This window comes from Myotis davidii, unplaced genomic scaffold (assembly GCF_000327345.1).
Source record: "Myotis davidii unplaced genomic scaffold, ASM32734v1 scaffold453, whole genome shotgun sequence".
Lineage (NCBI taxonomy): Eukaryota > Metazoa > Chordata > Mammalia > Chiroptera > Vespertilionidae > Myotis > Myotis davidii.
Genome location: NW_006285234.1, coordinates 134,238 through 157,578, shown reverse-complemented (window position 1 = coordinate 157,578; position 23,341 = coordinate 134,238). Strand labels below are relative to the sequence as shown.

The window sequence follows — 23,341 nt, the reverse complement described above, 5'->3', positions numbered from 1 at the left end:
TAAGAACAAACTTCAGTCTCAGATATTTCATGAAAAACCTGCTTCAAAGCCACGGGAAGCCATAAGAAAGTTAATTAGACTATTTCACAGGTCTTGTCCTAAGCCACTTAAGATGAGACAGGTTGTACTGAAAGCACAAAAGAAGACATCTAAATATCAAAATAAATGGCTTCCATATTAGTCAGGTTTTCAAGGTTAGAGCTCAGGGCGGCAGGTGTGGTTGGCAAGTAAATACCTTCTGTGAAACATGGCTGCTTCCCTCACGTGGTTTTCCTGCCTGCCTTGCCATTGTACTTGTCCACTAACTCTTTTTTGTTGTTGTGGTTGCATCCTTGTTGTAATTGCATAAAATGGTAAAAAGAAAAAAAAAAAAGTCTGCAGGGTCTCAGCCCTGCTTCTCCTTTGATTCACTGCAGTTTTCAGGCAAGCCTTGCTTATCTGTACCTTTATGGAGTAAAGATGGTGAGATCCTTTTGCTGCTCTGAGATCAAACTACTTAGATTCGCTTTCTGACTTTTATTTGTTTTTGTTTTGTTTTATCTTTTTTTTGGTTGTGATTTTTGTTGGTTGTTTTGTTTTGTTTTGTTATGAGAACCACAAGAAATTGTATGAGTCACTCCTTCTAATTGTCCTTCCACTCAACTCCATATCCTTCCCAGAATCAGTGATTAAAAGCTGCTTCATACAAATTTTAATTCCTTGGTCCTCTATTTTCCTAGTAGATCTTTTGTTAAAAGATTTCCTCTTCAACAAAGCATTTTATTGGAAAATACAATTGAGGCTAACTTTCTGATAGGCAAAGCTACCCAGAAGTCTGAGTCACATGAGTATTTTTATAACCAGAAACGTGCCAAACATGATGGTCTTTCAGGGTTTATGTAAAGCAGGAGACATCCGTCTTCGATTCCCCCACCTTCCTGTTCTCACCCTTACGTGGTGTTGGCAAGTCAAGCAGTCAGATTATCGGAAGGATGTATATTTTTGCTCATTGGTTTTATTAGCATCATGGTCAGTGCAGATCTCTGTTGCTATGTATTTCTAAGGCCAGCTCTGCTATGAGCACCTGAATGTAGCTGTTCATTTCGTTTGGACTTAATTCTGGGAAGATGGCTGCAAAGTCCCTGTAGTTCCCCTTCACTCCTAATTCTAATTGCAACCCACTGACTCTCCCAAAACAAGGAGGTGTTGGTCCAGCCCACAGGCAGTGGGGACCCTGGAGGTTTCTGGTGAGAAAGTGTGGTGGGACTGGTTGGAAGAGAGTCTGGGGGTCGGCCTACAAGCGTCTGGGGGCGCAGGGGAGAGACCCTGCATTGTTTGGATTCCCACCTCCCACTTGGAAATCTGGGCTGGCATAGATCTCTGGATTGCCTAGAGGGAAAGTGAGCATGAAAACATCAGTGTGCCCATTTCCCCTCTTTTCCAAAAAAGGGAATGACCTGAAATTTGAGGGCTTCCTGAGTCCTACTGAGGGTGAGCTGAAATGAGGGCCAGTTCCTCTCTCTCCTGAGTTGGGTGGGTGCTTTGTCCACAGTTTCACTGACATGGATGGCTGCCCCGTCTATTTTCTCTGGGCATCAGCCATCTAAGGAAGCCAGTGACTGATTCAACAAGCAGATGAGAAAAACAACCTCTACTTACGAAGATTCAGCAGCTATAACATGGGAGAAAAACCAAAGCAACCAGAATCATTCCCTATCAACATAAAGCTACTCCAGGAGACAGATGGCATTCGGAATGAAACGTAGTAAGAGCTTGAAGGAAATTCTAGTAAAGCAACAAAAAGACCTTGAGGGATGAAAACTTTATTTTTTATTTTTCCAGACTGAAAAACTCAGCAAGAAAGAATGGTCTTTGTTGATGCTTGACTTTATCACCTGGAAGATAAAGTGAATGAAACACTTGACCCCCACAAAAATAAGTCCTAAACGATAGAAATCAGGAGGCACAGTAAAATAGCTTAGAGAGTAGTGGAGGAGACTCAATGTGAGTAATCAGCCGTCCATGCAGTTAAAGGGGCCGAGGTGAAACAGTAGTTGGACGCACCATCTTTGAAATGTTCCGCTAAAGAAAACCTTGTGTCCACAGATTTAAAGCGCCCAGAATAGATGAGGGCAGTCCAGGCCTAGGAACTATCTGACAAAGATTCCTAAATCACAGGGAAGCTTGCAAATTTGGAGAAGGAAGTAAAAAAGCCAGAAGCTGCTGGAATAATAGCTACAGACTACTAAGAGACTAGGTCTGTGAAAAGACGCATCCTTAAATAGACACCAAAAAGAATCACCTCATTCATTAAGATAAAGTTCTGTTCCAGATACATCCCATCACGGTTTCTAATTTATTTGTTCCTGGCATTATCACTCTTCAAAATTTTCATTAGTTCCTTTCCCTCTGTTTATTTTCTGTCTCCCCTGCTGGAATGCAAGATGCTTGAATTGCAGGGAGCTCTTAAACAACAAATATTAATGGTCTGACTTTCCATTTTAACTTTTATAGCTTAAAATTTTTATATAAAAATTTGTAATAGGAGAAATGTTTTTAATTTGAAGGTTTTTAAAAGTCACCTCATGGCAGACTTTTATTAAGGAATGAATCTTATCTATTTACTTGAGTTTTTTTTTCTTTTTTGGTTCAAAAGGTAAGATTTTTTTAATGGTCTAAAGAAATTTTATTCAAGATTTTAACCGCATAAGAGAAATGGGAAAAACACTGTTCTGGTTATGTTGTATTAAAGTATTTCCTTTTCATTTCTTGTTAAATAAAACAAACAAACAAAAAACAAAACAAAAAAATCCAAGGCAAGAATGCTGTCTTTCTAAAAATATACGCGTTTGAGTGTATATCCATTCAAATGAATGACTACTATGTGGTGGGACTAAGTTCGTTCTTTGGTCTGTACACATTGATGCAGTGCCTCCCATGTTCCGACGTGATGCTGGGCGCCAAGGTCCCCTGTACCCTCGTGGAGCTCGCGGTCTAGCATGTGAGCAGCAGTGATCCCTCTCAGTGCTGGGGGGCAGGCGGCCTGGCGGTGAGGCCCTGGCCTCTGGAGTTAGACGGACTGGAGCTGAATGCCGTATCGGCCACAGCAGGAACGCGATGCCATCCCTCTAATGCACCGTTTCCTTTTTATCGCGAATGATGCTCACGATACTAAACACCCCGTCAGTATTTTTATCATTCGGTATAAAATGTGAATGAAAAGGGAGGAGAAGGAAGTGTCCTTCAGAAACCTGATAGGATGAGACAGTTCAGTCAGAACTGAGTTGCCCAGAGTTACTCCAAGAATAGCTGCTCTCAAGCCAAAAATAATAATAACAAAATAAATAAAAGGTGCTGCAGAGGATACGAGCAGAGCCAAGGAAAGAATCTGTCTGTCAGAAAGTGGTTCATGAATAAAAGAAGCCTGTGGTTGGAAGTCTAACAGGCCTGGAGTCCAGTACATGACACCAACTGTGTCATCTCAGGCAACTCCCTAAAATTCTGAGCCTAAGTGTCTCCCCTCTATGACTGGAATGAGATACTCATGGCAACTGCAAGGGTCACACACAAACATGCAGATCCCTTAGAGCACTCAATAAATATTTAGTATCTATTATGTTATTTTTTAAAAAGAGTGACCAAAATGCACATGTGGTCCATGTCTCCATATGTGCAGGGCAGGGGAGAGCGTATTGGATGGATGGATCCACTGCAGTCTGATAACCTTTGAACTCTAACACTGCCTAGCTGCACTTGTTTAGATGCATGCTCTTCAAGCATAAAATAGAAATCTATTCTTCACTGTAAAATTATGAATTAATATTCTGGCATTCAAGCCAATCTCTGCTCCACAACAGTCCCATATTGACTCAATGCTCATTCAGTTGGGGGAGTGTATACCTGTCTTCAGGGGCGCACAGATCTTTCTGTCTGAGTGATGGCAGCCATTGAATCTGAAGAAAGGCATGAACGTTCTCACTGCTGTCCATGAGCAATTAGGGAATCTCTCTAAAAATTGCGGGCGGAGGGAGAGGGAAGTTGGGGGTTAACCTCTAGTATGTGAGACCGTCATCATGAACCCTCACCTGTTCGTATCCCAACCCATTCTTATGGAGGCTTTAATCATTTCCTGGGAGTTTGTCATATGTAATTAGCCATGTTTAAAATCTTGCCTTCATTAACCTGGAAAGGCTCAGCAGTTATTGTGAAAAGACTTAATGGATCTGACTTTTTAAATAAAGGCCAAAAAAGGGAATTGAGTCACTGTGTGTGTGTGTGTGTGTGTGTGTGTGTGTGTGTGTGTGTGTGTGTGTACATGTGCAGTGACTAAATACTTAGACAGCTGCTGCATTATCAGACCCGAAACATTCCATCGTAGCATTCCCTACTTGCACTACTAATCCTGCTGTTTCCTTGTCTTTGCAGAGCACAGTGATGTTGACCAGGAGACGGCGCTGGCTGGTGCGCAGGGCTTCCTGGGCTGCCTGTCTGCGGTGCAGCTCAGCCACGTGGCCCCTCTGAAGGCTGCTCTGCACCCCAGCCGCTCCGCCCTCGTCACTGTCTCAGGGCACGTGACGGAGTCCAGCTGCGTGGCCCAGGCTGGCACTGACGCCACATCCAGAGAAAGGACGCACTCCTTTGCAGGTAGCATATGTGTGTGTCGTTACCCAGCCACAAACACAGCTTGTCCATTGCCTCAAAAACTTCCGATGCTGCTGTTATGCGACATTCTCCAGATGGTTTCTTAAAATTGCTTTCGTTTAACTTTCAGTTCCCTTTCCCATTTCTCTCTGGATCCTCACTTTCCTATGCATGCGGGACATCGCCGTTGACATTTCTTAAGTTTAAAATAACAGAGATCCCACATTGACCTACATTCTGTTCTGCTTTAAAACGTTTATGACATTTTCAAAATTCTTTTTACTTGCATATATCACCCCCTCCTTTTTTTCCCCTTTTGTCCTTTTACTGCAGATCATTCTGGAACAAGAGATGACAGAGAGCCCCTAGCTAATGCTATCAAAAGTGACTCTGCTGTAATTGGAGGTAATAGAAAGCATGAATGAGCTCTTCTTTGGTTCTTATCATCGCTAGGAATGGTGGATCTCTAGCCTTCTAGCAACTCTTTCAGTGTTAGCCACTGAATCCTGAGGCCCATGGGATTGGTTTATTATTCCTACTGGATTGTCTTATGGAGGAGTATTCCCAAATTCCCAGCTTCCTTGGAGATTTTCAGCGTAAATAATTGATCATTTTACTGAAGCACCACACTTAAACAATAGTTGCGAAACTGTAATAAGGAATATAATTTAGCTGGAAAATGGCCATCTACATTCCCTAGGTGATTCTGCGTATATTTTAAGAAGTATCATTTTTGATGGCTTCTTGGACATATCACTGCTTCTGCAAGGGTTTATGTAGAGTTGAGAAAACCTGAGATTAACATTAGAAGCATATATTTTATGTTGCCTTTAATGATTAATAAAACAGACATTTCCATTGTTTAGATGCTACCACCAATAAATATTATATTTTTATTTACATTTGTATACATTTTAGGTAAATTGAATTAAAATGGTTCCTAGTTATTTTAACTAGGAACCGTTTTTAAATTGCAGAATTAACAAAAAGGTTTGAGTATATCTTCCTAGCAATGAAACGGTATATTCTCTGAGACATAATTTTTTTCGATACCAACCCCCCAACTTTTTTCTTCAAGATTAAAGATTTTAAGAATGGCATTATAATCAGATTATTGAAATGTTTCTGACTCACCTTTTTTCCACACTCTGCACATATGAGTAAACATTTATTTCATTACATTGCCAGATAATGTGATTACTCATATACCTGGGAAACTTATGTGAGCTTCGGTTTTATATTTTTACGCCCTTACTCACCTAGACATCACCTTCCTTTAAGTAATGAGGATTTTATTTAGGCAGTATAATACTGGTCAGATCTTTGTGAGGATATTCACATCCTCATTGCTATTCCCATTGCTTTTCTTTTTATCAAATTCATGGTGTATAAATTAAAGATACCTAAATAGGATACCCAATTAGTCATGTAAGAAGAAAAAACCTATTAGAAGAGTTGCTAATAACTGCATGTCTAAAAAGAAATACATGAATATATTAGTAACACATTATATGGTGAAAACTCATTTAAAGCTATAGCATTTCAATCTCAACATTTTAAAGCAGGGTTTCTAGTCAAACAAATGGTCTCAATCTCATAATGGTGCTTGCTGTACATTTAACCAGTATAGATATAGAGAGATAGAGACACAGGGGGAGAGAGAGTGACTGTACAGCCAAGTCAATGTTAGAACTAAGTATTTACTCTTTAGAATACTGTTGTTGTGGTCAAAGATCACTGGCCAGATTTGCAGAGTAAAGGAGAGCTCTGCTAAGTCATTCTGTGTTATTTAGAATGGAAACAAGTTATAGATCGCCTGTGAAATTCTTACTTGATTCAAATGCGTAGAGTGGAGAAGGACAATATGGAAGGTTTTCAGCTCGGGGACTCGCTAAGATCTACGGATCTGGTGTCTGCCCTTGATCATTGCAGGGACTGAGAACCTATTGGCAGAACAGCTGGCCATTCTACAAGGCCTTGCCTGGAACCATGTGCAGTTTATCTGCTCAATCCCAGAATGTCATCCTCGTGCATTTCTCCATCGGGGAGCATCATGGTAGAATTCTTCGCCCCATTGTCTAGTTACTTATAAACTGCACCCACAGTGTAACAATTATTAGTTCATTTAAGGATTTTCCCCAAGTGGATAATCCCCCAGTGTTCTATATTTCAGATGATCTTTTCTTCAGTTACAAACACTGAATAACATAATATAGGAAATTGATTTAACAAGACACTTAAAAACTGGTGACCCAGTTTTAGAGGATTTACTGGAGAGGGTTTCTGGCCAGGCCACACAAGCATGGATGGCCAGGTTTAGACAGAGAGAAAGCTACAGAATTTCCTCATAAAAACGCATTCACACAGAGTTTCAGATGGCAACAGCAGAGAGTGCAGTAGTTGGCCATATTTTATTTAGAATATCTTTTGTATTATTTGTATAACAGGTTAAATCAAGGTTTTTCTTGGACGTGACAAATCCTGGCATAGCATCTTCCCCAAAATAAAGGACATAAATCACAAACACGGAGAAACTGGTTCCAGATCCATTGGTAATTTTGGATGGACTGTCTGGATGTCCTCCCCGGGCCAGTGTAATACTGATGTTGATTTTATAGTTGCAATACCCTGCTGTCTATAACATCTCCATCAGTTTTCATGTTGACATGGTTCAGACCACTTTTTTAAGCAAGAGGCCTATAACCAGATGACAGAGATATTTATAGCAATTCAACTGGTTGCTTTTGTAAGGTGAGAGGCAAAATATAACAACAAATATATATTCCAATTAAAATTATTATTTATTAGTACGGCTAATAATAACAAAAACAGCCATACCCATTAGTAAATTCTTCAGATTTGAGGTACAGAATTTGGTTACCACATTTATATTAGATTTAGCTACAATGCTCTCCTCACGTAAGGTTGACCCAAACGAAAATCCACTTAGCCACTGGCAATGATATGATTAGCTATCGTGAACCTGCCCCTAAAATCATGTGCTCAGGAATCTACTGTCACTGATGGGACCCTTCATAGGTTTGGCTTGGTTGGACTCCATTAAACTAGAATGAAGACTCATAGTTTTACAATAGGATCCACATTGCTGTTTTCATTGTATCTATTTTTGTCTGTAAAAAACAACCACTAGTTAACAACTCTACGGATCTCATCAGAAAAGTCTAAGTGTTAGGAAACTCTCCAACGCATGGTGACAGACAATAGCTTCCCAGATTCTATCTTTCATGTGAAAGCTTGACTTTATCGTTGACAGTATACACAGGGGTGGGCAAAAGTAGGTTGACAGTTGTTCATATGGAAAAATACAAACATAATAATTTAAGAATAAACTTTCGTGTACTCATAACTGTAAACTTCCTTTTGCCCACTCGTGTTTACTGTCCATCATTCTTGAAGGGACATTCTAAAATGGAACTTCCTTCATTTTAGAGAAAATATCTGCCAAGTTTCCAGGTCAAACAATCATAGTTTGTCTGACAGTCATTCTTTCAATAGAAACGGTGTTCTGTGCAGCAAGAAGCAACTAGGACAGCTCACAGCTCACACATTCACACAAGCACTTGCATGGAAACAACCGTCATACTTCAGGGTAGACGACCAGAGGTACTTTATGGAAAATTTTCATTTCTTCACCCAAAATGTTAAAAAGAGTTATAACCGAAGGTCCAGATTTAATGAAATGAGTAATTTTTAGTGTTTTGTCAGAGACACTCTTGAATGGATCTGTTTTTTTCTTTTGTTTGTTTTCCTGTGATTGCTTAGCAGTGCAAGCCTTTTTTATTTACAACCAGAAGTTTCAAAAAAATCAATATTCTTCATATAGAAATGATCTAAATGTACCTATATATGGGTATCAATATATTTCATCAGTCAGGATTATTCATATACTGTATATAACCTGTTTCTGCTACTCAGCATATGACAAATTATTGAAAATCAACATCATTAAAATGTTTACATATTTAAGTATGATGACACATTTAATTATTTTGCGATGTTACTACTATCCTGTAATTTCAAAATAATTATAACTCGTCTGAGTCTTAGTTTGAAGTGACTACATGGTCTTAGAGACCTTCTTGTGTTAAATATAAATGCAAGAAATAAATTCAGTGTAATATACAGCCAGAATAATTGGGGGCGAGTCATCCTCAAGGGTAATAGAACTCAGAAGTAAACTCAATATATCATGATGCCACTTGATCCAGAAATACCTGAAATTTTGATATTTCCAATTTTGATTTAAGCTGAAAATGATTTTATGAGGACTTATGAAACAATGAAGTCAACACCATCGCTGTTCAGGCGAACCTTCTGATTTTGGGTTTCTTTTCTCTTCTCTCGCCAGGTTTGATAGCTGTTGTGATCTTTATCTTGCTGTGTATCACTGCCATAGCTGTTCGCATTTATCAGCAGAAAAGGTTATACAAAAGAAATGAGGCGAAAAGGTCAGAGAATGTAGACGGTGCCGAGGCTGTTTTGAAAAGCCAGCTTGATAGACAAAATGCAGTCAGTGAAAATCAGAAAGAGTACTTCTTCTGATTGGCAGCCATGACTTAGCTTACAATGACGACAGTGTGTTTTAATAGCCAGGGGCTCTAAACGGACAAAACTATGTTCTTGCATTGAATGTACAGGCGATGGATCTGCAGCACTGCCATCTCGCCATGTCCAGACTCGCGATGGCTCCAGGAGGCCTCGTCCAGTGACACGTTTCCCTAGCAGTCATGGTCTGAAACAGGAATTAGATCATGCCACTCATTTCCAAATGTTCTGATGTGATCGAAATGCAAGTTTAACTGGCTTAATGACTGGTTTTAAACACTGTGCCCCTGGTCTTTCAACCACGTGATATATGAGTTTTGTTTGAGGTAAATATCAAAACTGGACTAAATGGCCTTGCTTTGTTTGCGAACATATGCTGTGTTTGCTTCAGTGTCCCCTGGTGTTATTCATAGACCTGGAAACGCTTCTAAGATCCTGTTTGGCCGGTGTTTGCATCTTCAGTGGCCAAAAGCATTTAAACAAACCCCTTTGCCTTTCTCTGTATTACATTCAATACAATTGATCAGTAGTCTTGAAAGATGTTTTCTTGTCATTGATTTGTTTGTATTGCTCTTTTCTTATTTGACTGTTCTTAAGGATTTTTTTTTAATACATTAGGTTTTGAGTGTCAGAACTCAGCTCTGAACGTAGAGCTCATATGTAACAAGACTCAGAAAGTGCATTGGTCATCAGTGTGTGATGTCTGGCCTTTAATTTGCTATTCTTGTTTGGGAGTGTCAGTAGTTAAGACCTTGGGTAAGACCAATTTCCCAAGGATTACGAAATGTTGGTAACTAAAGTTGTTAATATAAAAACACAATCCTTAACACTGCCAAATATTATCTTTATTTACAACTGTAATATCTCAAAGGAACTATACTGCCTAGAATATTTTCCCCAAATGTTATGTCTGTTTTCTTTATAGTGTTATACTTTTTTTCCTGAAGTTTTCACCAGCTTCTCTTTGATCTCCCTTCACTATATTCCATGGAGCATGGTCGTATGTATTAGGAAAAAAGAGACACTTAATGCGTAGAGCTCCATTCCCTGTTCTAAAATATATACACCCCTTTAGGCATACATTTTGCTGTGCACTGACCACCAGGGCATACTTTTTGAAATACAAGTAGAAACCATGCCCCCTTTCTGCAAAACTGGTAGAATAATTAAAGTCTGCTCATTTTAAAGGGTGATGACATATTATATGATATATACTAAGTGGGTCTCTCTAGTCACTTCTCATTTAAGACTTTGGGGTACATTTATAACAAAGTACCAAAAGTCAGTATCGCCTACTGACTAGTACATTCTGATTAGAGGATATACACATACCAAGAGATTAAAGAATTAGCAATAACCTTATGAAGCTGATATAATTTGAGGCCATGTAAACAAGATATTTGCATGTAGCTATCTTTGAATTCCACAAAGAATTAAATAATAAAGACACTTTGCTATTTATAATCACACTTTCGAGAGATGCCTACTAAGGAAAAATTGGATTCCTTAGCTTGTCCATACCAGCATAATTTGGAAATATATCAATTAGGCATCTTTTTTTTTCTTTTTAACCCTCCTTACAAAACCTGCCTGTCTTTTCTCATAGCACTACTAGTATCTCCATTTTGATGTTTCTGTAAATGCCTGACTAACTTAAGGATATGAATTAATATAGTAGTTCATGAAAGACCTGTGTTGACAAATGGCATATTTTTTATTTTTTACTTGAAAGACTTGTGGTGGTGGCTAGTGACGGCTTGAGCGTAGAAATAGTAGTTTTTATTTGATGCAAAGCTGAATACGGACATCAGAACAGGCCTGAATCTTTTACAGATGTTTATGTTACTTAGTAGCAGCATTTACCTGGCTGGGAGCTCCAATGTAGACAGGTTTATGGATGGTGAAGCCGCATAGTGCTCTGTGGTCTGCACGGCTCGAAACTGCAACATTATGGCATCAAAATGCACCGATACATCACGCGCCATGAGTTTCATTTCACAATCTGTGATCTTTGTTCCTTCTCTTTTTCTTAATAAAGTGCAGTTTTCAATTAAATGCACAATATATTTTAAGAAACATTGTACAAAAGTTTAAAATGAGAAAATTATACCGGATTTTTTTTTTCTTAAAACAGTAAAAAGATGTGTAGATGTTTGCCTTCTCTACTGGTATGTGTGTTTTTTGAAAGCTATTGATATATCCTGTAATTATTATGAATTCATAAAAGCTGTATTTATAATGTATTTATTTCTTTTAAATGGATTCAGAAATGAAAGAAAAAAATAGGAAAAGGTTTACTGATTGTAACAAGTAAAGAAAATTAAACTAGACTTTCAGTTTTGCCAGAGAACTATGACTTGTTAAGCAGTTGTTCGTTGTGATATTATTATGTATTTAAATTGGGGGGTGTCCTTTTATTTCTGCAGAGAGCTTGGCCAATGAGCACTCACAGATGCACAGGATTATATGAGAAAACACAGTGTGGGGCAAAAGTAAGTTAACAGTTTTGAGTACACAAAAACACAGTTTATTCTTGTATTATTATTTACTAATTTTTGTATTACTTTCCATAAGAGCAACTGTAAACCTAGTTTGCCTCATCCTGTATAGTGCACTTTTCTGTAATATAAATGTTTTAAAATTTTATTTGTGATTTCAAATGAAAACAATACCTAATTAACCTTCTCGTCTTGAGAGGACTACATTTCCACATCTCATTCAATTCCCACGTGCAATATGAAGATAGAGTCAGTGTGGCACATGACATGAGGGTCATCCGTGGGAAATGGCATCTCAATTTTGTAGAAACAATGCCACCGAAATAGCCCCTGTCCACTCTAGGAAACGGCTCCGTTTTTCTTTTCTGTCTTATCCCAAGTGTTGCTCCTTGAAGCACACTGAGTACACCCGTTACATGGTAAATGAAAGGCAATAACAAGAAGCAACCAGACAACCAACCAAACAGAAGTCAATTATGTAGAATTGTCTTTCATTCGACGGCCTTGTCCTTCACCTCCAACAAGCCTGGGACGCACCCGCCCGGCAGGTGGAGAGCACTGAGGCATTCGGTGGTGTGGACAGCTGTCTGCAGATGGGGCGTCCGAGGTGAGACACGGTGAGGTTCCCGGGGACCGTGGCAGCCTGTAGGGGGTGAAGCTGGGGCTGGAGTTCCCTCTTCACTCCACAGTTTGCTGACCTTAGTGCCTCCAAGACCTGGAGCTTTGACAATTATTTAGTGGGTCGAACCTTGGGAGGATCTCAATATCCTCTTTGTCCAGAACGACCTACAGGTCTAGATCTTTTCTCGATCCTTTAAAAATGAGCACAAACCTTTATTTGAGAGGTCATTGCCATTAATAGATTTGTTGTTTTTCTAAAAGAAATATTAAGTGTGTATCATCCTTGACTCTAGGAGAGAGAATTTTAATTGCAGCACTCTTTTTGTCTTCATGTTTTAAATTTATCACTAATGTTGAAAGTATCCCAGATGTCCGCCTTTTCCCCCCACTAACCCCCTCCAGCCCGCAGCATAGATAGTCTTTATGAAATATGTAGGATGAGTTAGATCTGAGTGATGAGGCATCAAGTATGCTGCTTAGGATAGGAGAAAGATGACACATTTCATATCAAAACGTGTTCAGGTGGTTGTTTAACTCTCCCAGGTGTGTTCAATAAGTCCTGCCTGTCTTCTGCTTTTCCAAAGTTTGGAAGCTGGAGAGTGGTAACGGGAAGAAAAAGTTGAGAAGCCAGCTGTGTGTTGGAGATGCGTGTGAGTGAGAACATGCATGCCTACAAGAAAACGAAACGAGGAGGACGGGAACATGAAACAGTTTGCGTGGGAGGTGGTAAGAGAGTCGGGCTTTTGGTGGATCTGTAGGTCCCAACGTCTTCAAGTCTTTGAAAACTTGCAAATGAAAGTGGGATGGAAAACAGGCAGACCCATGATTATAATGGCTTCTCCCACGCAATCATTTTTCTGTCCTTTTCTCTATTTATAACATTACACTTAAATATATATTAAGTTACACGCATATACTTTAAAATTCAAAGAGTATGAGAAATCTTACAAAGAAAAATAGCTCTCCATTACCATATTGCCCCACCGGTATTTTGAGGTCTTTACTGTTATTGTTGTTATTATTTTATCCTCACCCGAGGATATTTTTTTCCCATTGATATTTAGAGAGAGTGATGGGGAGGGAGGACAGAGAGAGAGAAAAACATCCATATGAGAGAGAGAGACATTGATTGGTTGTCTCCCTCACATACCAGGGCCAGGGATAAACCTGCAACCAAGGTACGTGACCTTGACTGGGAATTGAACCCACCACCCTTAGGTCCATGGGCTGGTGCTCTAACCACTGAGCACCGACCAGGGCTTGAGCTCTTTAGCTGTGTCTTTTTAACTATCTTCATGTTTCTTCATTACATGCTGTAACAGGCTGGGTTCCCTGGGAAGCCAACTCTGAGACAGATTATCATGAAAGAAGTTTATTAGCGAGTCCTATAGAGATCGACACCTGTGGGGGAAAAGGCGACGCAGGATGGGCAGATGGAGAAGTTGGGCTGTGGTGCCGTCCCAAGGGTTAAGCCCACCTGTTGGTATGGCCCCTGAGTTGACATGAGGTGGGTGGGCATTTATACTCTCTATCAACCAGATGGTGGATGTGACGGCCTGGTGAAGGGGGCATGAGCTTGGACAGACAGCTCTCTTCCGCTGAGGCGGTTCCTGAAGAGGGAGGACAATTCTCCTCAGCATCTGGGGAAAAGAAGTCATGTCCTGAACAGGGGTCTGGGTAGCACAGCACAGCACCCCTGGGTCCAGCCCTGTGCTGCTCAGATCGACTGCTTCCTGTCGGCTCTGGGAGACACTCCCCCGGAAATCTGGTGAGAGGGACAGAGGGTGGAACAAACCATAGACTCTGCCCCTGCAGGTGGTCTCTTGGCTGTAACTGGTACTTGCCCTCTCTCTCCTCAACAGCCCATACAGACTCCCATGTCTCCAGCTGACAGCTCGGCAAAGAGTTTGAACCCTTGTCTACTAGACCTTTGCTATGCATTTGCATTTACAATTAAAATTGGTCAGAAGAGTATCTACATGCCCAACATATTCTTCCTGTCTCCATAGTCTAAAAATAGCTCTATTATTACAGATCAGGGGCAATTACCCTAACAAAGCTTCCCACCTAACACTGTATCAGCGAAGGAGTGTGGGAGGAGCACGCACCATGAGATATGCCGGTCCTCCCATGCCACACCATCATAGCTGAAATTAGTAGTGATTCTAATCAAAAGTAGTCTCTGTCCCTTTCAGGGTTAAACTTGCCACAGAACTGGTGTCCCGGTAGAGGGGGAGCATTTTGGAGAAGGGACACTGTTGGGGACCATTTGAACACTCCGGAGTGGTAGCGTCTACAGCAGCCTTGATGTGGGGTAGTTCCTGCTGCTCCCAGTCCTGCCTCTGCGGCCGCTCTGTTCATACATCCATTGCGCTAGCAGTTCAGGGCCCAGTGGTTGAGGTTGGGTGGTACCACCTGGCCAAGTCATTCTGTCTGCTCGTGGTTTCGTGGTGATTCTGTGGTAGCATATGCTTCCTGGTGGGCAAAGATCTTTACATTTTGTGCCCACACCACATGCTTTTACCTCGGACTTCCTAGTCTCCAATTTTCCAAATCTCCTTCTAGATCCTGGCCAGCTGGCCAGATTCCTGCCTGTAAGACCATAGAACCTTGGGCATTTCTCTCACACAAAGTGATGACCAGGGGCACCATCCAAAAGTTGTGCTCTTTGCGGGGACGGCTTTTCCTCACCCCTCTCCTTCGGTGCTGCCCCGATTGGGACTGCAGTGGGGCCGTCCCTGCCCAGCTCGCACACCACGCTCGAAATTAACCCGTTCATGCACCAAGCCCTTACTCTTCCTTTCTTCAGCCACTAGTAGAAAAGGACCATCCATGCTCCCTAAGTGTGGGCTGCGGAAATGTGCTGGGAGGCGTAGAGGATGGCAGGGGGCCGGGATAGTGGCTTGTGCAGCTTCTTCGTGCCTGCTGCTGCTTGTCCCAGATGCACCATTTCCAATTTACAATGGCTTTCTGCTGGGCGCAGCTAACTTCCTGACTTGGCGGGTCTAATAGAACTCAGCTCAGTGTCTCAGTGTGAGGACTTCCTCTCTAGCAGGGCTCAGTGGCATCCCAGGAGATTTTGTAGATTGACATGGCATGGTTCCCAAACCTTCAGTGTCCACAGTGTGACGTTCCCACGAGTGACTGCCAGTGAGGTCCACAGCATCTTTTTTCCACCAGTGACCCCACTAAGAGCAGGGCTCGGCAGGGCTGTGTGGTCCGAGGTGGACCGCTTGTCTGTTTTGTTATTTACTTGGGAGATGTCCCAGCATGCCCAGATGACTTTCAGTAAAATGCCAGAGAGTAAACATTTCAGGCTTGGGGGGTACAGTTTCTGCCGCGATGACTCAGCTCTGTCCTTGTCACATGAGAGTGTCCATGGACAATGTATTTAAAAAATGCGTGTAGCTGCATTCCAACTAAACAATGTACAGAATAGGTAGTGGGCCGGGTTTGACCCATAGGCCATCGCTTTCTGACCTCTGCCCTAAGGCACTAGACCAGGGGTGGGCAAACATCATTACATAAAAGGGTACGGTCTTTTTTTTCAATAGTTTTATTCATTTCAAACGGGCCAGATCCCGCGGGCCGTAGTTTGCCCACGGCTGCACTAGACCCTTAATAATTGTACTGCACGGGCAGCCAGCATGGGGGCAAGTGTGTTCTGCAGGACGTCCAGATGGCGAGATCTCTCCAGACCAAACCGAGACAGAGAGCGGAGTGTTAACATAGCCTTGGGGCGAGATTGTTGTCCCCTCCAGGTAACTACCAACTGTTTCTAAATTTCTTCTCTGATAGGTTTGGAAAGGACACATTTTTTCAGATCCATATCCACCTATGATGCACCGGAGAGCATGTTACTCCGCTCTACCAAAAGCACCAACATCTGGCACAGCAGCTGCACTGGGGGTGCTGTAGGCTAGCCCTCTTGCCATGTCAGGCGATGGGGTCACAGGTTGCGGGAAAAGATGTGGACGGTTTTGAGGGGCCCTTAGTCTGCCTAACGCTGGAATTTCCTTCATCCCACTAACCTGATGTCCTTCCTGCCAGATCCTTTTCCTTTGAACTTTTCTACAGAGAAACTTGTATTCAGGCGCCTCTCTGTGCTTCTGTGTGTGAAATGCTTGTGAAGCAGCTGCCTGTCCCCGTGTTTCCCTGGTTGGGTATAAAACATCTGATCCGTTTCCTTACGTAAACTGGCCTCACTTCCCTTGTATGGAGGAAATGCAAATAGTCAGTGAGTCTAGCCAGAGTGGAGCCGGGCACTCCTATGGCCCCTGCTTCCCGCTCACCCTTCCCCCGCCTGAGAAAGGAGTGGAAATTCTCATCACTCGACTTGCTCAAGTGGCTTCAAATTGCCTTTCTGACAATTAGGGGCTCTACCCATTATTTTTTGAAAAGTCATTAAATTATTAATACCGATTTTATCGAGCCATCAAGTAGGGAGACCGGTTCTCATTATAATTCTTTGCGTCATGCCAGACTCATTTGTGTTTGCTCTTAATAAAATAATTTTCTTATTCCATGTGCTGATAGCAGACATGGCCTTATGCCTATTGAACTGACACATCTGCTTCCAAGCTGTTCTTATGAGAAACTTTCTAATAAAGTATGTTTCTGTGAATGAATTCATGTTTTCATTGGAAATACACTATTAATAATGATTCGTGTTTCTCTGTAGTCAAAAGGAACAAATTAATTTTTTAATTGAGCGGTGAAATGGCCTGTTTTTGCAAAATACATGTTAAGAGAAGGTGGTCTCAAATGACTATGAGGACTGCGACTCTGCGATAATTTTTTCATTTTTTAAAGATATTTGGTAACGGTTTCTTAGTAGAAATCTATAGCACCAAATAAACTATTGTAGAATGGCACCTTCTGAAATAGGATTGTAGTTATAGGGAAGGAAATAAGCCAAATATAACGAAAGCACCACATTTATCATGTCAAAAAATACTCAGAAACTAAAACAAATACTGACCAAACCAATTTCAACTTCGAATCCTTATGTTAAGAACTATAGTAGTGATGGTGCTGAGGATGGTTTCTGAATGATGTCGCATTTCTGTCCACATATCCTTTTTCTGCCTGTAATTTGTATAAGAGAAAGAAAATATCTCATCTTCTCTGATGACTTTCTTAGTGGAAATTTAGTACAGTTTGGCCTCACCATAGTTAAAATTTCATGATGTGTGAAATTGATAATGGTGCAAATGCCTCTAAAAAATATCTTTGAGCAATTTTTACTTTTCTACTGGCTTCTATCATGAAATCAAAGCTTTGCTATAGCATTTAAGCTATAAAATAGATTATAAACATAGTCAATCCTTGAAATCTTTCATTTGAAGAGAAACATTTTCTGAGATATTAATAATACCATACAGTATGGTCGGCGTGGCTCAGTAGTTGAACATCAACCTATGAACCAGTAGTTCATGGTTCGATTCCTGATCAAGGCACATGCCTGGGTTGTGGGCTCGATCCCCATTGTGGGGTGTGCAGGAGGCAGCCTATCAATGATTCTCTCTCCTCATTGATGTTTCTATCTCTCTGTCCTCTCCCTTCCTCTCTGAAATCAATAAAAATATTTAATAATAATAATAACACTGTACAAACAAAAGTGCCACTAAATTGCTAAAAAAAATTATAGCTACGCATGTGCAGCTACATTTTGCCCTGTGAATGCTTTTCCACTGAAGCAGTGGTATGGGGAAAGTGTTAGACACTCCCATTGGCTCCGACACGAAACCAACACAGACCCCTGCTTAGTCCCTTCTGGCACCGTCTTTTCCTTTAAAACCCAAGTGGAAATAGTTTCCGCTCCTATCACAGGACTGTGTGAAGTTGAACCCTTCCTCCCCCCAAGATCTTCTGGAGGCCCTGCAAGCAATGGTGTCATATACTAGGTCCTTGTAAGTTACTTCAACCAGCTGCCCACATCAGACCATTATTCTAGTGACTAACCTAGTTCAAGCTAAGTAGGTTAACTCTGTATCTCATGACCAGCTGATTCTTCTGGTTGCAGCTCGAGTTTTTCTCTTAATTCACCAAGCACAGGGAATACTGGACTGTAATGTTTAAGAAAAAAAATTATAGACATGTTGGACATAGGCAAAAAATATTACAAATTAGGCCTGGCTGATGTGGCCTAGTGGTTGAGCTTCAACCTAGGAACCAGGAAGTCATGGTTCGATTTCCAGTTAGGGCACATGCGGGGGTTTGCAGGCTCCATCCCCAGTGTGGGGCGTGCAGGAGGCAGCCGATCAATTATTTTCTCTCATCATTGATGTTTCTATCTCTCTCTCCCTCTCCCTTCGTCTCTGAAATCAACATATATATTTACAAATCAGAACAACTGAATTGAATTGGATATCAATTCTCAGAGTTCCTAGAGTCCACCCATTATGCCCGTGCAATGAATTGTTCCACGTAGGCTCCCATACTGTGTGTCCTCTCACCCAGGGTGGCACAGTTACCTTCCCACTCCCAAAACATAAGGACCACAGCCCCAGGGGAAGCACATTCCTTGTTTTCTTCCTGCCCCAGGATGAATGACATGCATATATATGATTTAGTTGAAACCTTAACCCCAGAGACAGAATAGAGTCCGGCTCCCAAGTCATTGCCAGGACCATTGGAGGGCTTGACAGTGAAATGTCCTGGACTGTGGGCCATCCATCCATCCATCCTGGCAGAGTATCGGGAGGCAGCTTCTGACATCCTCTGTCTCGTACATTCTGTGACTCGCCGCTGGGTTAATAGGAAGATTAACCTCATCTTTCATGCTCTAAGGCTCATTCCAACCATGTGTCAATCCTAATCCTGCTGCCCGCCTCTCCCAGGGTCTGCTATTCTGTGGAAAACAGCACTAGCCACATAGTTGCCAAAAGTTGAAATCAAACCAGGAGTCCCCTTGCATCACACTCCCAATTTGAGTCATCATCCATATATGTCTGCTCATCTGTAAACCTTTCATAAATCCAGCCTCTTCCCTTTTTCCCAACCCCCTTTCAAGCACTTGTCATCACCTGGATGGTGCTCTGAAGTGGCCCCCTAATTAGTCAGGCTGCAACCCCCAACCTCCTAGCCATTCTCTCCTCTGCAAACCTCTCTCTCTGTGTCATGGCACACTCTTTAGAAGCCTCTCTTTGCTCTTGGGAAGAAGGTCACGGTGGCCCTATATCCCATATGTTATCCTTATTGTCCCAGATTAATTAGAGTTGTGTGTCATACTTTACTATCAAGAGTGTTCCATTTTTAGTGATAAATTATATGGTTAACTTACACATAATCATGACCTGGCCCTGGCCTCATATCAGATAGAGATACTCCGATTTTTCCACACTAATATTCTTTTAGTTCAATTCCATTTATTTTCCATTCACCCCTGCCCCCATTGCATAGCTTTTGAGTTTGCTAACCTCAAAATTCTTTGTAGCAAATTCTTTTCTCCTCAAATAATTAACTCATTCCCGTCATTTTGAGCTGCATTTTCTCAACAAAGCTTTCCCAGTCTCCATGGCTAGATTCTCAGACTGAAAGCACCATCTCATGACCTTGGCATGCCCTCTCCCTGAGACTGAGCCCCGTGAGACCATCAGACCTCAGTTCACGTCAGTCCCATCACCAGGCCCAGGGCGTGATGTGTAGACACCAAACAGAGTTAACTGAGCAAACACAGGTTAAGTAAATAATGACTGATAACTGGTTGATTTATACATGTAATTGACGGGTCAGTTTCTGGTGACACATCTCATGAGAAAGGAAGACTGCAGCAAAGAGAAACAATTATCTTTCTCTCCAGAACCGGAAGGCCACTAGTAATGTCTAAATGCAACTTCTATTATTAGCAAAACAGAATAACTTTCCCCCACACCACTGTACTTACCCATCAAGCCCCTTTAATCAGCATCTGTGTAATGCTACACCTTTGCTAAGATCAAGCTTCTTTTACTGTCTTGTAAATAAGCAAGCAAACAAAATAAAAGGCAGCTGTGTTTGCTGAAAACTTCCTTCTCCAGTTACAATTCTTTATATTGCTTTCAGAGAGGAAGGGAGAGGGAGAGAGAGAGAAACATCAATGATGAGAGAGAATCATTGATTGCTGCCTTCTGCACGCCCCACACTGGGGATCGAGAATGCAACCTGGGCACGTGCCCTGACTGGGAATCGAACCGTGATCTCCTGGTTCATATGTCGATGCTCAACCACTGAGCCATGCCCGCTGACCTCCAGTTATAATTCTTACATTATCTAGTCCTGGAATCTCTATTTGTTCTTAATGAAACACAGCCTCCACTCAACTTCTCTGTATTTTATAAACGGAGTGAGGCCCCAGTCTGTCATTTACCTGTGTCTGTTCAGTATTATCTAAGTCATTGTGCAGAATTGAAAGCTAGTTTATTAACAGTTATCTGATGTACAACTTTTCTCATTTTGAGTTTCTGTAAGATGTATATAGTATCTGCTCACTATATATATGTATATATACATATATATGTGTATATATATATACACACACACACATATGCTCACTGTGATGAGCATTTAGATTAGTTTAGAAGAAAGGGGGTACAGTTTGAGCATAATAGATTAGATACTGTATTTGAATTGGAAAATGGAGATTTTTCAATACTGCAACGATCTTACATAATTTGTTGAGTTTGTTGGGTGGATTATGTTTTCTAGTATAGTTCTATTTGGTTTGAAAATTGTTTCACTTGAAATCCATGTGTATTAGGGAGAGACAGAGAGGGAGGGAGAGACAGAGAGACAGACAGACAGACTGACACTCCTGTGGGACTGATGCTTCCCTTTCTTTCCTGCCGGGCCCTGTGGGCTCTGGGGAGCTGGATAGCAGCAGCCCTGCTGTGGCTGGCACAGCAGTCAGCAGGGCTCCATTGGAAAGTGACTCAGGCATGGGGAATGATGAAGGGTGATTGCTTTCACTCACTTGATTAAAACTGGTAGAAACATAGACAGTCCTCCAGTTATTTTTATGCATCTCACTGACTATTGTTTTTCTTTTTAAATGGACATTTACTACCTATTTAGAACAATAAAATACCTCAAAGCAAGCATTAAGCAAATGTGGCTTATCTATCACATGCCCAACTTCTCTTGATAGTAATAACCATGAATACAGTGTCCATTACATGGTGAATGCTACATTTTTATAAGTTGCTTTATAGATTCACTTTGTGATCCCTGATAAACCTATTTAGAAAGTATCCAATTAAGAAAAGTTTAATGAAAGCCAATTACTCAACACCCTCAATTTTATTTTTGAGGTACTGAAATGTGTTTTGAATGAGTCATATTATATACATTAGTGTTACAAATGTCACCCTTGTTCAATACCAGTTTGTCCACAATAACACTTATGGGCAATGAACATTTCATTGTGCATGCTATATACATCAGTAATTTTCTTTTACTTTTTGTAATGTAAAGAGTGTAACTACATTTATGGGAAATGCATTTTATTAGTAATCAACCTGGACCTTCCCTCAGCAGACCTGGCCATTCATATGGGAGGGAGGATGAGTCCACTCGGACACTAATGGAAACTGCAGAAGAATGGACTCAAATGTGTTCCAGGAAAGCAATTAAATACCTCGCTAGCGCTTTAGGTTTAATTTGCAAAAAGCACAGGAAAGGAGGGGGCATGTGAAAGTGCTGTATCTTTTTAGTATTTTTTATTTGAAATAATTTTTAGACTTACAGAATATTTGTAAAACTGGTGCAAAGAATCCATGTTTGGCCAGTCAGAGAAAGATAAGTATCACATGATCTCATTCATATGTGGAATCCAATGAACCAAATAATCTGATGATCAGAAATAGACCCAGAGCCTAGCTGGCGTGGCTCAGTGGTTGAGTATCAACCCATGAACCAAGAGGTCATGGTTAGATTCCCGGTCAGGGCACATGCTGGGTTGTGGGCTGGATCCCCAGTGTGGGGCATGCAGGAGGCAGCAGATCGATTATTCTCTCTCATCATTGATGTTTCTATCTCTCTTCAATTCTCCCTTTTTTCTCTCTAAAATTACCAAAAATACATTTTACAAAAATAGACCCTGAGACATAGAAGCATGTTGAACCTCAGAGGGAAGGCAGGGGAGAGTGGGTGGGAAGAGATCAACCAATGAACTTGTATGAATATATGCATAACCTGTGGACACAGTCAATGAGGTGGTGAGGGCCTGGGGGAGGGGGCGGAAGAGGTTAATGGGGGGAAAAGGAGAAACTATGTAATACTCCCAACAATAAAGATTAAAAACATTGATATTTACCCTCCACTCAGCCTCCCCCCTGTTAACAACTTACATAATCATGTTTCACTATGAAAACCAGGGAATTAGCGTTGGGAACTAACCTACAGATCTCCTGCAAATTCCTCATTTCCCCCCTAACATCCTGTTTTGTGGCAGGATCCAGCCCGGGACCCTCGATTGTACTTAGTGGCTGTGTCTCTTTAATGTCTTCCCACCCTGTGGCAGCTCCTTCGCGTTTCCTTGTCTTGCATGACCTTGACTCTGCTGCTACTTTACAATAACCGACCGTTCTGTGGCGTGACACTCGGTTTTGGCTTGCCTGATGTTTTTCGTGATTCAAGAGAGCTTTCTCAGTTTTTGGCAAGAGCACCACAGAAGTGATGTTGTGTCCTCAGTTCACAGTGTCACGGGCGCATGCTGTCAGCATGTTTTACTGCTTGTGATGTGGACCTTGAATTCTTGGTTAATGTGATGTTTGTCCCCACTGGGTTTCTCCTTCGTAAAATTACTTTTAGCTGTGGCTGCTATCCTGTTTCTCCTCACCATGCCCCGCACTGATTTCAGCATTCATTAGTGGATCTTGCCTCAGACAGTTTTTACCGTGGTCTGTGCCAAAAGGTGCTTTTTGTGTTTCCCTTGTTCCTTCCATATTTATTAATTTGAATTTTTCTATAAGGAAGAGCTGCCCTTCTCCACCATTTAATTATTTATTCAATTCTTTATTCAGATGTGGACACATACGTGTTTGTTTCATTCTGCA

General features: G+C 41.4%; 1 protein-coding gene across 1 annotated transcript in view; it reads left to right on the top strand.

Annotated features, from left to right (window-relative positions):
- The window catches only part of CNTNAP4 (contactin associated protein-like 4), a 246,043-nt gene extending 234,507 nt beyond the window's left edge, over positions 1–11,536 (top strand). The window contains exons 21-23 of the mRNA XM_015558780.1: positions 4,405–4,623; positions 4,954–5,025; positions 8,990–11,536. Coding sequence (XP_015414266.1) covers positions 4,405–4,623; positions 4,954–5,025; positions 8,990–9,183 — 485 coding nt within the window. The 3' untranslated portion in view covers positions 9,184–11,536. The remainder of the gene's footprint in view (positions 1–4,404; positions 4,624–4,953; positions 5,026–8,989) is intronic.
- Positions 11,537–23,341: the final 11,805 nt, after the last annotated feature.